This window comes from Hemitrygon akajei, chromosome 3 (genome assembly GCF_048418815.1).
Source record: "Hemitrygon akajei chromosome 3, sHemAka1.3, whole genome shotgun sequence".
In the NCBI taxonomy this organism is placed as follows: domain Eukaryota; kingdom Metazoa; phylum Chordata; class Chondrichthyes; order Myliobatiformes; family Dasyatidae; genus Hemitrygon; species Hemitrygon akajei.
The window spans coordinates 52,898,087-52,914,253 of NC_133126.1; the positions used below are offsets into that span (position 1 = coordinate 52,898,087).

The 16,167-nt window shown below is 40.5% G+C and overlaps 1 protein-coding gene across 5 annotated transcripts in view; it reads left to right on the forward strand.

Annotated features, from left to right (window-relative positions):
* The window catches only part of LOC140724997 (E3 ubiquitin-protein ligase pellino homolog 2), a 137,732-nt gene that overhangs the window by 67,287 nt on the left and 54,278 nt on the right, over window positions 1-16,167 (forward strand). Inside the window, exons 1-2 of one of the 5 annotated variants that reach the window (XM_073039901.1) lie at window positions 1,174-2,437; window positions 7,273-7,563. The exons of 1 other annotated variant lie outside the window; for it this stretch is intronic. In XM_073039901.1, coding sequence (XP_072896002.1) covers window positions 7,487-7,563 — 77 coding nt within the window. In that variant the 5' untranslated portion in view covers window positions 1,174-2,437; window positions 7,273-7,486. Of the gene's footprint in view, window positions 1-1,173; window positions 2,438-6,521; window positions 6,659-7,272; window positions 7,564-16,167 lie in introns of those variants that run through there. 3 more of the 5 variants (XM_073039903.1, XM_073039902.1, XM_073039900.1) reach the window with 3 other exon arrangements.

Here is a 16,167-nt window from a genome sequence, read left to right on the forward strand (position 1 = left end):
ATTTAAGTCTAACCTTTTCGATTGTGAAATGGTGTTAATTTGGGGGAAAAATTCAAAGCTGAGATGTCTGATGATTTTGTATCAAAAATAACAAGCAATATTTAATGAAAACACAATAGTAATTCTACCCTATAAAGTTCTGTCTTCACCTCAGATTTCCTTTGATAATGACATTTAAGATCTTCTAATGAGCTCCAAAGTAAGATGTCTCTGCCAACAAAATCTTGCAAGTATTGCTCTACCTAATGTTTGCTTAGTACAAAAGCATATAAAACCTAATGGAGTATGTAGAAAAATTATCACTTTTGTGAAATGCTGAACCAACAGTTAAGAACTGTAGTGTGCTCTTCCTTGGAATAGGGACCATTAATTTCTACATTTTACCTTCTGTGTAAGTTGAATGCAATTTAACAAGGTTTGGTTTTATTCGTTCAGCTTATTGCAATTAAGTCATTAGCTTTAATTTTGGTAAAAACCATTAACTGTTAAGTGAATTTAGGGTAGATCAAGTGCTTTAGGGAAAATCAAGTGCTTGCATGTTGTCTAATAAATAGTCCTTTTCTTCTTTAGCCCACCATCCTTACTAATAGGCCACTGACAGCAGCTCATTGGAGTCCTCATTCCTGGGCGAGTCCCTCAAGTTGTTCCAGGTAGCCCATCTTCTAGGAGGAAGATCCTTCTTCTTCCAAGGATGGGGCACCTGGAGCCTCTACCTATGTTTCTGTAGCTCTAGGTTTTTATGGGATTGGGTTGCTAGCCATGCACAACCCTCCTCCTTTCCCATCCATGGCATAGTTAATAAATACAGTGCTTGTATAATTATTTTAAAACTTACTGCAACATTTGTGACTTATTGAAACACAGAAATAGTTGGAAGAGCTTCATTTTCTCTGACTAGAAGATAAACTCATCACCAAACTCTGCACCCTGGGAGTCAATGCCTCCCTCTACAACAGGATCCTTGAATTCCTGACCATCAGACTGCAATCAGAAAGGATAAGCAGCAACACCTCAATCATAATTATTCCAAACACTGGTGCCCCCCCCCCCCCCCAAGCTTATGTTTTCATCCTCCTAGTCTACTCACTGTACATTTATGACTGTCTGGCCAAATTCTGCTCTAATGTCAAATTTATAGATAATACCACAGTAGTGGGCTGTATCTCAAAGAACAGTGAGAGTACCGGAAGGGAGATAGAGAACCTAGTAAAATGTGTCATGACAACAACCTTTTTCCTCAATGTCAACAAAATGAGAGAGGTGACTATAGATTTCTGGAAGGGGATGTGAACATTCTTGTATCTACATCAACTGTGTTGAAGTTGAAAGCTCCAAGTTCCCAGGAGTGAACATCACCAATAGCCTGACCTGGCCCAACTATGTAGATGCTATGGCCAAGAAATTTGACCAAAGGTTGTACTTCCTCGGGGCACTGAAGAAACTTTACAGGTCTCTGTCGACCCTTACCAATTTTGATCAGTGCACTATAGAAAGAATTCTATATGAATGCATAAGAGCTTTGTATGGCAACTGCTCTGCATGTGACTGCAAGAAACGGCAGAGAGTTGGGGACATGGCTCAGCACGTCACAGAAACTGGCCTCCCCTCCGTGGACTCTGTCTACTCTTGCTGCCTCAGAAAAGCAGCTGGGATAATCAAGGACTGCAACTACTCCAGACATTCTCTCTTCTCCTTCCATCATGCAAAAGATACAAAAGTCTGAAAGCGTGTACCACGAAGTTCCAGGACAGCTTCCACCCTGCTGTTATAAGACTTGACCTCACAATTTACCTCATTATGTTCTTGCACCTTAATGTTTATCTGCACTGCACTTTTTCTGTTGCTGTTGCACTTCATTCTGCATTAATAGTTTTAATTTGTTCTAGCTCAATGTCATATGTAATAATGTGATCTGTATGAACAGTATGCAAACAAACTTTTCACTATCTTGTGACAATAATAAACCAATTCCAGTTCCAAAGTTAAATTCACAGTGAATATATCAAATGATAGGTCTGTGTAGAATTAATATACAGTAGAACTGCTATAATCCTGAACAATTTTCTGCTACAGGTCAAACTCCAGAGCTTTCAAACGTGAATGAAATAATAAAGTCAGCATTTTTTGGTTAACTTGCTATTAACTACTTCCTATAAAGTTGAGCTGGGTCAGGTATGGTGGGAGTTATTATTAAAGCATTAGAATGAAGAAATCCAACTCCATTCTCAGTCAGTGTGATACTTACGATGGCAAAACAGGCCCTGTAGGAGGATCCTGCTAAAAGTAGGAGTGGGCTAACTTAATACGTGATTGTAATGCCACTGTATTGTGTCCATTTTATCCACACCACGGGAGAACCATTATGCTGTTGCCTGACCCTGCTCAACTTCATAGGAAGAGGACATGAGGAACAAACTGACCACCAGGAGAAGTCCAGGTAAGTTTCAAAACTTTCCTGGACCTCCTCTTCAATTTGCTGTATAAAATTAACTTGTTTTCTCTATTTCCAGTCCCTATGAAGGGTTTTTGACCTGAATTCTGTTTTTCTTTCCATAGATATTTTCTGACTTGCTAAGTGTTTCCTGCATTTTGTTTTCTTTATTTCAGATTTCCAGCATCTGCAGTTCTAATCTATTTTCAAGTTTAAAAACAATGTGTTTTAAGTGTGTACATCAGAAGGAACAGAAATGCCAATTTTGAATTGCTTACTTTTGCTAGTTTTTCCTGCCAACCAGGCAGTCAATCTGGCTGGCAGTGGGATGGAATCAATATTGATTCATTTAAATGAATCCTGTTGTAAAGATCAGTAAGGTCTCTAACATTACCTGGTTTTGCTGTGTTTTTTTTTTCTCGCTGGCTTCATATCAGGAAACACCTCAAAGATGGCATCAAAATCAATCAGAAGGAGTTCAATATTATCTCTAAACACTGGGAAGACATAGCACTCAGTAGATGCACTTGGAGGAAATCTGTTCAAGAAGGAGCTGCACTACATGAGAGTGATCTCCACTGTGCTTCAGAGAACAAGCGGCAGCAGTGAAAGGAGAGAATGAAAAACCAAAAGACTCAACCACTAACCACAGCTACCATTTACTCTTGACAGTACTGCACCAGAAATTATGGATCCCAGATAGGCCTCTGCAGCCACCTGAGGACCCAGCAACAGACAAGCTTAGGAGGCTTCTTGTCCTCTTCTTCCAAGTTGCATGGAAGTAATCACTATCAGCAAATCTTGTTTGGCAAAAATTGTAAGGAAAATTTCAGATACTGATTACATATTCAGCAAAAATAGTAAAGAAAGTTCAGATATATTAGACTTATTATAAGCACTTCTCATTTAATTTTGCATTTTGTAACTTTGGTCCTGTTGGAAAAATCACTATTTTAATGATGTTTATGCAATAGAGAAATGTTATGTTTTATTACAAATATATTCTACTTGTCATTCTTAAGTTGTAACACTACCATGATTTGTAAAAATAAAACCATTGAGCTTTATGAAACAAAACAAAGGCTGGCTTGCTGATATTCTTTAAAGAATGCATTGTTACTAATTCTTCCCCGGCACAAAAATAATTTTGTTGTACGATAATGTAATTACTATCATTTGTGTAATGCAAATGAAAGTACTGAATTTTTAGATCAATTGCAAGAACCAGGATAATAGTGTTTCTCTAGTCTAAATTTTACTATTTATATTTTCTACAAGTATGTTAAGTGGATATTCCTATTCTTATTGCTAATAAAACATTCCCAGTCAGATGCACCAATGGCTTATTTCTACATATTCAACAATTCACCTTCACATTTAAAAGTACTCTATCAATGTGACATGTCAGTGTTATACTGTATCAGAGAAATAAATTCATTCATAAAGCTTTTGTGTCATATTAATTTAATATTTCAATGATCCAGTACTGCCATCAGGAAGAAAGTATAGGAGCCTCAGGATCTCCACAACCAAGTTCAGGAACAGTTATTACCCCTGAACCATCAGGATCTTGAACAAGAGGGGATAACTTCACTTGCTCCATCACTGAATTGGACTTTTCAAGGACTCTTCATCTCATGGTCCCGATACTTCTTGCTTTCTTGTTTATTTTCTTTTTTTTTTGCATTTGCAGTTTGTGTTTCTTTTTTGCACATTGGTTGTTGTCCACGCTATTGGGCATGGCCTTCAATTGACTCTTGTGTTTCTGGTATTTACTGTGTCTGCAAGAAAATGAATCTCAGGGTTCTATATAGTGACTTGTCTGTACTTTGATAATAAATTTACTTTGAACAATAATATAAAAAGGATAGGGCCAGTTTGTGCTGATTGACAGTACCAACCAATATGCCACCAATCCTCAGCAATTCCTACCTTGCAGTGATTATAGAAGGAATGGCTCAGCAAGGAGACGGAATCAGAGATGTCTTCTTACTACAAATAAATCAGCAACTAATGTGCATCTTAAGCAGTTGCATGCTGCTGTGCTTCTCTGCCCATCCTAACAATAAAGTTAGTAAATGATAATACCAGTCTTTTACAGCCATCCTCTTCATTTTTCAAAAAGCAATGAAAATATTAATCCAAGACTATCTGGCATGGGGGGGGGGGGGGGAGATTAGCATTCAATGATGGTAATCTTTCTCACCTCCCTTTTAGAACTGAACATCAGGTACAATAATCAACCCTGTAAGCAGATGATTGTGACTGAGTTGCACATTTGAAGGAGGACCTGCAAATGGCCATTAACTACTCCTCTGCAGCTGACAGCAGCCTTGCACTAACCCTCAACATTGACGTAGCCATAAGACATAGGAACAGAATTGGGCCATTTGGTCCATGGAGCCTGTTCTGCCATTTCACCATGGCAAAGTCCTGCAGCAGCTTTCTTTGTAGTTAATCATCAGGTGCATCAGGGAAGATCTACATTGATTATAAGAAACTGGAAACTGTCTAACTTGGCAGAATATAGAAGCAGGAGTACACCATTTGACTAGTCATGCCACCTCTGATATTCAATATTGTTGAACATATATTTCAGTCTCAATTTGATGCACTAATCCAATATCCATTATGCCAGTCTTGTGTTTGGTAATCTGTTTCATACTGTGTTCAATATCAATGACATTAGAATGCATACCAGTCCTTTAGTTTACAAAGCAATATTAATCCTAACTCTTCTCTACAGCTATGAGATTTGGGGATCTACAGAAAACAACTGGAACACCTTTCAAAGCATCACTGACATAATTTTGGATAGATTTTTATATATAAATGAGACACTGTGGGAAATATTGCTACTCCTGTTTTATTTCCTATTTTCTTATTGCAACACTAATGTTAATGAATTCACAGATGGTGACTGTTTCAGTGCTAAAATCCTGATTAACTTGTATAAACTGAGTAGATACTGTGTGCATATGCCTGATATGAATGGAATAAAAGAAAGAGGGAGTCCAAAAGAAATGTTTTAAAGATGCACTCAAGAAAAACATCAAGGTAGGGCATCAGTTTCACATGTTGGAAGACAGCTCACAATGAGGCTATCTGGTGATGATTTTGCCTGAGGAAGTGTTGTATCTTGCTTACAGAGTAACACCATGAAAAAGGACAAGCAACTGTCTAGGCCAATTGTAAGGGTAATTATGGTTTAAGTATGCCTTCCAACACCATCTGTAAGGTCTGCCAATTTGGCTTAAGAATTGGATACAGCCCCAGGGCTACTGCTGATAGTACCAAATGGCACATAGCTCCTCTTCCAGCTCCTGCGGCACCTCTACTTCGGTAGATATGCAATTGTGAGCTGGTTACCAGATTGTTTCATCATCTTTCCGTAGATCTTTATCTCTAGATTGGATTTTCTTTCCTTCTCATAATGCAGCATACTTTATTTGTAAAAGTCCACAGTTTTAGATTATATCTAAAACTCAGCCATACATTTTGGCAATAATTATGCCAGAAGACTTTAGGCTAGAAGACCAAAGCCCCTTATTTCTTCCCACGTTTGAAATCGGATAGCTCTGTCATTTAGGCACTAGTTCCTAAATTTCTGTCTTCCTTTTTACTCGTTTCAACATTAGCTTCACAATTTAAAAGGAAGTCAGGATTTGGCAACTAATGTCTAACGTTATGTCTTTGCAGTTTGATGAACTTATTTGAAATTCACCCTCAAAATACATTAAAAGGACCATTTAATATACGTGATAGGTAGAGGAGCATTTACAGTTCCAGTGTTCGGCTCACATAACTTACGAAGTGAGCATTTTTTGTGTGGTTTGGCAACAGCTGAACCTCAGGCTTTCACAGAATACAAAATGTCTACATTGTTTAACATTAATACCGTCTCTTTTAATCTCTGGCATATCCTTTGAAACGATAATTCCATGATGCCAGAAAAGATTTATTACCATATCATTTATGCGATCGTACTAAACCAATTAATCAGCATTGTGTATGTGGAGGATGCCTTTAACAAGTCCCAACCCCCCTAATATTAAGATTAAATAACAGTGAATAGAGTTTCGTGTGCCACAGCCGGTACATTGTGCTTTCTGTGGCTTTACTGACGTGCCTTGATGGGAGAGGACGGGAAGGAGAGGTTTTGAAACAGCGAAGTCCTTGTTTTCCCTGGGTCTGGCAGTGCCAGCATGGCTCCGGGACCGAGGTTCAGTAAGCTTTGCCGTTAACATATAAATCTATGCTTCTTTTGACCATCAGCGACAGCAGCAGGCGACAGTCAGTGGCAGGGGATGGTAGGGCGCCGACATCTGCCGCGGCGAATGGGAGCGCGCGGAGCCGACAGCTGCCGACGCGCCCCCCCAAAGGCTCCCGCTCAAGTCCCGAGGGACGCGGCCTCCCGCTGACCAGCCCTGGCCGCAGCGACGCTCGCGCCCGTTGCCCTAATTGACTCGCTCCGCCGCTCGCGCTTCACGCAGCGGTCCCGTCTGTTGTGTTTACATAACACCCTCAGACGGGGAGCCGAGAGTAAAAATAATCTGCGGGGAGGGATTGCATTCTGCTCGGTCTTTTTCTCCCCCCCGCGCCCCCCGCTGCGAGCAGAGCACTCGTGAAAGAAAGTCACGACCAGCTGTGTTATTAACACTGCGTGGCTGTAATTGAGCCGAGTGGTGACGGGGAAAGTCTTTGTGGCCTCGGGCTTGCCTCCCGGCTCTGCGGGAGCGGCGAGGCTCCGCCCTCCCACCCAGCCCCAGCCCGGCCCGGCCCCGCCCCTCCCCCGCCCCAGCTGACTAATCTGAATGTTGACGCTTTCTTTCTCGGCACAGGAAACATTTGGCCGATCGGCGCTGACGAGCTCCGCGGATCGGAACCCCGGAGAAGACGCGGAAAGTGGTGCGAGAGGAGCACAAACACAATCAAGAACAACTCCAAAGCAGCGGCAACACCAGCAGGAATAAAACTAATGATCTGCCTGTGGATACTGTCGGCCAGTAGCGAACGGTGAACCTCGACGAGGAAGAGGAAAATCGAGCGCCACTCATGTTTTCATCAAGTCAGGAAGATCACAGCGCGCCCACCAAGGATCCCGTGAAGTACGGAGAACTCATCGTCCTGGGGTGAGCGAGGGGAGATCGGGGTCATGGCTTCAGCCGGAGTCTCCGTTTGTTACTGTTTCCTGGCTGGATCACTGCATCTTGCTCTTCCTCTGCGTCTCCCTGTGTGCCTGCGCCAACACATCACTCTGCTCTCTTCCACTTTTCTAATGGGGTGGGGGGGGGGGGAATATTTGCTCTTCTGACTGCAGGTGCCGTCTACAACACTTTTACTTTGTCCCCAGTCTTTTATCTGTCTGTCTGCTTCCTGCACTCAGTGAAGCTTCACTCGCAGCTCGGTCAGTTCATGCTTCTCTGCTCAGTGTTTGCCGTTTGTGCCTGGCTGTGTCAGGGCTCTTTTTACGTCTGCCAGAGTGTCGAATGCTCTTTTCAAATGCTCTCACCAACTCGCATTAATTTTCTACTTGTCTGTCACTTTTCCATCACTTCAGCAGGTTCACTTGTTCTGCATTTGCCCTCTTCCACTCAAATACCAGTGGTGGTGGATTGGTTTAGGGTCAAGATCCTTCCTGTCAGAGGTGAATGCCCCTCTTTAAATTGTTGAGCCCACTAGGGGAGCAGCAATTCTGGATTGGGTGTTATGTAATGACCTGGAGAAGTTTGTGGTAAAGGAGCCCTTAGGAGGAAATGATCATTATGTGATAGAATTTTGAGAAGAAGATAAAATCAGATGTATCAGTATTGTAGTGGAGTAAAGGGAATTAGGCATGCAGTTGGGAGTTGATCAAAGCTGTTTGGAAAGAGACACTAGCAGGGATGACAGCAGAACAGCAATGGCTGGTGTTTCATCCCAGCAATGAAGAAATGCTTTAAAGGGAGCATGAGATAACTATGGCTGACAAGGGAAGTCAAAGACAATGTAAAGGCGAAAGAGAGGACAAATAATATATCAAAAATTAGTGGGAAGGATTGGGAGGTTTTCATAAACCAACCGATGACAACTAAAAAGCCATTAAAGAGAGAAAAGAAATATAACGGGAAGCTAGCCAATAATATAAAAGAGGATACAAACACTTTTTTTCAGATATACTGTATAACGAGTGAAAGAGAGACGTGAGTGGATATCAGACCCCTTGAAAAAGGTACTGGAGAGGAACAAAGAAATGGCAGAGGAACTTAATGAGTATTTTCTGTCAGTCTTCATTGTGGAATATACGAGCAGAATGCCAGAAATTCTGGGGGCAGGAGTGAGTGCCGTTGCTATTACTAAGGAGAAGGTGCTTGGGAAGCTGAAAACCTGAAGATAGATAAGTCACTTGGACTAGATAGACCACACTGCAGGATACTGGAAGAGGTACCTGAAGAGATAGTGGAGGGAGGCATTAGTAATGATGATTCAAGAATTGCGAGACTCTGGATGGTTCTGGTGGTCTGGAAAATTGCAAATGTGACTCCACTCTTTCAGGAGAAAGAAGATTATAGGGCAGTTAGCTGGACTTAAGTGTTTGGAAAGATTATTAAGGATGAAGTTTTGGTGCTTGGAGGTGCAATGAAAAATAGGCCAAAGTCAGCATGGTTTTCTAAAGGAGAAATCTTGTCTGATAAATCTATTGGAATTCTTTGATGAAGTCACAGGCTGGATAGACAAAGGCGAGTCAGTGGATATTGGATTTTCAGAAGACCTTTGACAAGGTTCTGCACATGAGGCTGCTTAACAAGATAACAACCCATCATGGTATTACAGGAAAAGTTCTAGCATGAATAGAAGATAGACAAAGAGTGGGAATAAGGGGGGGGCACGTTCTGGTTGGCTGCCGATGACTAGTGGTGTGCCGCAGAGGTCTGTGTTGGGGCTACTTCTTTTCACTTTGTATGTCAGTGATTTTGATGATCGAATTGATGGCTTTATGGCCAACCTTGTGGATGATACAAAGATACGTGGAGCATTGGGTAAGGGAGAAGGGTGTCTGCAGAAGGACTTAGACAGATTAGGGGCATGGCAAAGAGGTGGCAGATGAATATAGTGTAGGGAAGTGCATGGTCGTGCGCTTTGGCAGAAGGAGTAAAGGCATGGAATATTTTCTAAATGGGAAGAAAATACGAAAATCGGAAATGTAGAGGAACTTAGGGATCCTCGTATAGGATTCCCTAAAGGTTAACTTGCAGGTTGAACCAGTGGTAAGTTGGGCAAATGCAATGTTAACATTCATTTCAAGAGGACTAGGATATAAAAGTGAGAATGTAATGCTGAGGCTTTATAAGCATTGGTCAGACTGCATTTGTAGTATTATGAGCAATTTTTGGCTGCATATCTTACAAAAGATATGCTGGCATTGGAGAAGGTCATGAGGAGGTTCACAAGATTGATCCCAGGAATAAAACAGTTATATGAAACATATCAGGAGCATTTGATGCCTCCGAGCCTGTAGACGCTGGAGTTTGGAAGAATGAGGGGGATCCCACTGCAACCTATCGAACATTGAAAGGTCAGAATAAAGTGGATATGGAGAGGATGTTTCTTATAGTGGGGGAGTCTAGAGCCAGAGGGAACAGCCTCAAAATTGAGGGACATCCATTTAGATGAGGAAAAGTTTCTTTAGCCAGAGGGTGCTGAGTCTGTGGAATTCATTGCCACTGATGGCTGTGCATGTTAAGTTATTGGATATATTTAAAGTGAAGTTTCATAGGTTCTTGATTAATCAGGGAGTCAAAAGTTATGGGGAGAAGTCAAAAGAATGGGGTTATGAGGGATAATAAATCAGCCATGATGGAATGGTGGAGCAGACTCAATACGCTGAATGGCCTAATTCTGCTCCTGTGTCTAATGGTCTGAAACTGTCTGGATATGCAAGCAACTAATTCCCGTATTTTCCTTTTTGTTTACGCATGTCCTCATTTTTTTGTTTGAGCAGCTGGGCCTTTTTGGTTGTGGTTACCTTTTTTCCTTCAGAATTATTTTGTCCAGCTTCAATTGGTTGCTTTCTATCAGTTTCTTTGCCCCATTCTCATTCCCCACTTTCTCTTCAATAAGATATAATATTTGACAGTTCTCACTCTTTCAGCTCAACCCCTGCCACCTTCCCACTCCACCATCCTCTCTCTTCTTCATGACCTCTCCTACCATCTCCTCTATCCTGCCCACCCTCCTGTTCTTCCACTCATACTTCCACCCTCATATTTTTGCTTTGTCTTCCTTTTTTACTCTTCCATTCAGTCTCTCTCTTTTCCTTTTTCCTATTTCTCTCTCTCCTTCAGTCTTTCTTCCTTATCTCTTATTCACTTTCCATTTATCACCCTAACAGCCAGCAGCCCACTCTTTCCCACTCATGTTACCCATTCTCCCTTTCTTTTCTCTGCTTATTTGTCCGTATTATGACTTTGAAGGAGACCATTTGGTCTGTCATTTGTATTCCAGCTCTTGGAGCAGTCACATTGACCCCATTCCTTCCTTAACTATTCTTTCCCTCGCTCTTGTAGTATTGCTTCCTATCTATCTACCCACACTCTTGCTCTTACTTTTTCTCTCTCTCCACCTGCTCTTGCTGTCTTTCTTCTGCCTGTCTTTCCCCTCTCTTCCCTGCTGCTGTTCCTCTCTCTTATCTACTTGCCCATCACATCCTCTCTTTTTCCAGACCTCATCATTCTCTTACTTTCCCATCTTCACATACCTGTTTCTTCCCTTCACTCTCCCTACAACCAGAAACCTCTATTCTCCATCCCTTCTCTCTCCACCACCTGCCTTCACCTCTGACCCCTTTCCTCACTCCTTTCCTATAATCCCACCTCCCCCATAATTCCTCTGCCTTGTGTCTTCTCCTCTATATTGCCCTTACAATACTGTATCCCCATCTCCTCACTTCCTCAAGGCATTTCTATACTCTCCCTGTTGTGTTCACTGTCTTCACTTCACACTCCTCCATGCCCTCGTACACTTTGCCACAGCACCCTATGCCACACTTAAAATGTGCCTGGCTGTACTTGAAGAACTGGAGCTGCAGGGCAATGAACTAGAAGCTGAGATTAGGAGGGTAGCCCCTTTACAACCAGCTCTATGTGGTAAGCTGAATTGTCTCCTTCCATTTTTGAAATTTTCTGTGATTCACTCATCCATCCAATACTTGCTTCTCATCTTTCACCTTGCTACCCTTTTCCATGTCATTTTGTACTCTATATCCCACTGTTTCTGATCCTCTTCCCCCCATTTACATTTTTGCTAAACATGTTATCTTTCTTATTTTTATTGTGGTAAGATTTTCTTTGTACTTTCTGCAGTATTGTCCAGTTAATCTGTATCTGTCCCTGTCTGTGAGCTTCCCTCATGTCATTCTATCTATGGACATCTTAAACTATATTAGCTTAATTAAGTTTTTTTTTGTTTTGGGTTATTTCTCACTTAAGTGATTTGTAGTTTGAAAATAGACTAATTTTTATTGCAACATTTGGTCACTTTTAACAATGACATTTTTTAAAGACATCAATTTATCATCTACAAAATTTCAAGACAACAGCTTGATTTAAAACAAGCCTCCTTTCATGAGTGAATAGCTTTTAGGAATAGCAATAATTTTCACATTTAAAAGTGAAAAACAAGTAGTTGTATATATCAAATATTTTTTCTGTTTTTAAATTAAAATTGCATGTACTGTGCAGTTTTCTGCATGGATAGTCTATTTTGTTATTTTATAGTTCGGGGACTTTCTCTTAACTTTTATATTGTTTATTTCCTCAGTTCTGATGATCACTCATAAAACACTAGGGATTTATTTGGAGTCCTTCAGAATGAACTAATTATTGAGTTTCAAATTATGGGAATCTATTCTTGTTAACAGTTCTTCATCTTCTCCATCGTATTTCTTGAGTGACTCTTTATTCATAACTATATGGGAGTTACCACTGACAGTTTAATATAAGAAGGTTTTTGTAAAGTCAATGAAACTATAATTGACTTTGATTTTTTTAAAATTATGTATTTCACAAAAGGCCCCAGTTAAAAGGTAATGAAATTAATTGGGTCTTCTCAATATGATTTTAGATTTTCTTTAAAGTAAAATTATATACAATGCAATTATTACTAAATTCTTGCAATGCAGAATAATTACCTATAGTTGTATTGTGCCTATCAACATACAACTTTATAATAGCAACTTTTTTCCTAGAATTAGATATTGAAATTGAAATGATTAGTATTCTTTGATTTTAGAGAGTACTCAACGTAATAGATTGCATATATTACTTAAGAATTTGTTAATATTTTTCTTTGTAATGTGCAATATAGTGAATATTAGTGAATTATCACATACGTGCAGAGATCTGCTTTAATATATTGCATTCCCATAGTTGTACTGCACTGAAAGAGACCCTTCTGGTTACAAATTCATGCCTCCAATTGTACCCATACACACTAATCCCATTTACCCACATTAGGTCTGCTGCCTTTTATATCTTTATATCTGCTCTACTGACTCCTTTGGGAGCACAGTCCTGATTCCTGCCACACTGTGTGAAAAAAATCCCCCTCATATCCCGTCGAAACCTCCTACCTTTCACGTTAAACTAATACCTCTTATCTTATGCACACCCAACAAAAGAAAATGTTTATTACCATTATCTTCTTATTTGTGTATATCTCTTTCAGGTTGCTCCTCAGCTTCCTCGACTCCACAGAAAACAAATACAGCCAATCCAATTTCTTCTTTATAACTGAAATGCTGTTATCCAGGCAATTTCCTGGTGAATCTCTTCTGCATTCTCTCCAGCACAATCACATTCTTCTCATAGTGTGACATCCAGAACTGCAGACAAAGCTCCAAAGTATGACTTAATGGTTTATAACGTTTTAACATGATCTCCTGACTCTTATTTTGTGTGCCAATGCTCACAGAAGGCAAAAAGTGGTTGTAGACGGGTCATATTGAGAGGTCATGGAGGTCGGTGACCAGTGGTGTGCCTCAGGGATCTGTTCTCGGACCCCTTCTCTTTGTGATTTTTATAAATGACCTGGATGAGGAAGTGGAGGGATGGGTTAGTAAATTTGTTGATGACACAAAGGTTGGAGGTGTTGTGGATAGTGTGGAGGGCTGTCAGAGGTTACAGTGGGACATTGATAGGATGCAAAACTGGGCTGAGAAGTGGCAGATGAAACTCAACCCAGGTAAGTGTGAGCTAGTTCATTTTGGTAGGTTAACTATGCTGGCAGAATATAGTATTAATGGTAAGACTTTTGGCAGTGTGGAGGATCAGAGGGATCTTGGGGTCCGAGTCTATAAGACACTCAAAGCTGCTGTGTAGGTTGACTCTGTGGTTAAGAAGGCATGTGGTGCATTGGCCTTTATCAATTGTGGGATTGAGTTTAGGAGCCGAGAGGTAATGTTGCAGCTATATAGGACCCTGGTCAGACCCCACTTGGAGTTCTGTGCTCAGTTCTGGTTACCTCACTATAGGAAGGATGTGGAAACCACAGAAAGGGTACAGAGGGATTTACAAGGATGTTGCCTGGATTGGGGAGCATGTCTTATGAGAATAGGTTGAATGAACTTGGCCTTTATTCCTCTGAGTGACGGAGGATAAGAGGTGACCTGATAGAGGTGTATAAGATAATGAGAGGCATTGATTGTGTGGATAGTCAGAGGCTTTTTCCCAGAGCTGAAATGGCTAACATGAGAGGGCACAGTTTTAAGGTGTTTGGAAGTAGGTACAGAGGAGATGTCAGGGGTAGCTTTTTTACGCAGAGTGGTGAGTGTATGGAATGGGCTGCTGGCGATGGTGGTGGAGGCAGTTACAATAGGGTCTTTTAAGAGATTCCTGGATAGATACATGGGGCTTAGAAAAATAGAGGGATATGGGTAACCCTGGGTAATTTCTAAGTTAAGTACATGTTTGGCACAGCATTGTGGGCTGAAGGGTCTGTATGGTGCTGTAGGTTTTCTATGTTTCTATGAAGGCAAGCATCCTATATGCCTTCTACATCTGTCGCCAGTTTCTGGGATTTGTGGACTTGTACCTCAAAGTCTCTCCATTTATGAAAACATCTCAGGGCCCACCCTTTTACTGTATATGTTTGATCCTTGTTTACCTCTCAAAATGCATCTTTTCAGTCTCGTCAGGATTAAATTCCATTTGCTATTGCTCCACCCAACTTTTCAAGTGATCAAAGTTAAATTATAGCCATAGGCACCCTCCCCTTTAGAGCAGGTACAGAGGAAATTTACCAGGATGCTACTTGGATTAGAGGAGAGGTTGAAGGAGCTAGAGTTTTTCTTCTTGGAGCGACACAGGATCAGAGGCGACTTGATACAGGTGAATAAAGTTATGAAAGGTATAGATAGAATAGAAAATCGCACCTTTTTCTTTGGACGGCAGTGGCCAATACCAGAGAACATCCATTTAAGGTGAGTAGGGGAATGTGTCAAAGGTAGATTCTTTGTTTACACAAAAGTGAAGTGAGGGTGCCTGGAATTCATTGCTGGGGGTGGTAGAGGCTGATACAATAAGAATACTTAAAAGACTCTTAGATAGGCACATGGATGTAAGAAAATTGGAGAGTTGCGGGCTGTGTATGAAGGAAAGGTCAGATTGATCATTGAATAGGTTTATATTGGTTGGCAATAATTGAAACTCCTGCATGCCTTAAGTCATTGATGTATGTCACAAACATCAAGGGTCCAACATTCCAACACCCTTCATAAGGCTAAAATGCTCCATATTATCACTGTCTCTCTCCCTGAAGTCTCCATCTATTGTCTCTTTCTACTGGTGAATGTTGATGTAAGTACAGTGGATTCTGGTTAATTGGGATATCGGTTAATTGAAGCAACTCTTAAAGAACAAAAACTAATTGAGAAAATAGCCGGAATTTCCTTTATTTATTTAGGACACTATGCCACTTAAATGGGGCAGTAGACTTTTGCCGAACACCAGTTGCATGAATTGTGTGGCTGTTAGACATTGCACAGTGCTTAGACCAAACAGATTTTAAATAGTGTTAGTTACGGGTGTTTATATTCAAAAAGCAGTGATTTTTGTCACTGATGGTTGGTGAGAAATAAGCTGAAGGCAATTCAGAACAGTTCCGTTCACTGCATTTTCGAGCATTCAAGCATGGTGAAGCCAGAAATGACCAGGAATGAAAATGAAACGCTTTCACTACTTCAACAAGTTAGAATCTATGAAGAATTTAAACGTATTGACAATCATCCTGAATGTTACAATGAAAATGAAGATTTGGAGGATACAATCGTTGAAAGGATCGTATGAAGGCAGTCCATTATCTGCATTGATTTTGTTCATTTAGTCAATCAAAAGAACATGGCAGCTTACTCTGAATGAATTCCTTCATTAATAACTATTAGGAAGTAATAGTAGTATTGGTAATTTTTAAATTTATTTTGTATTTTATTTAAATACATAGTTTGTTTCTCAGTTAAATGGTTGTTTGTCTTTTTTATACCTTTAACTATTTCCATAAAACTTTAGCTAATTGGGGCAGCCACTTAATTGGGTTAAAATGTACTGGGCTCGATGTGTCCTAATTAACCGGAATCCGTTGTATTTATTTAGGAGTTTTATCCACATTACCTGGCTCTAGGCAAAAATTGACCCTCTGATCCATAAGAGGGCTTAATCTTTCCTGATTACCCTTTAGCTTCCAATACACTTACAAATTCTGTG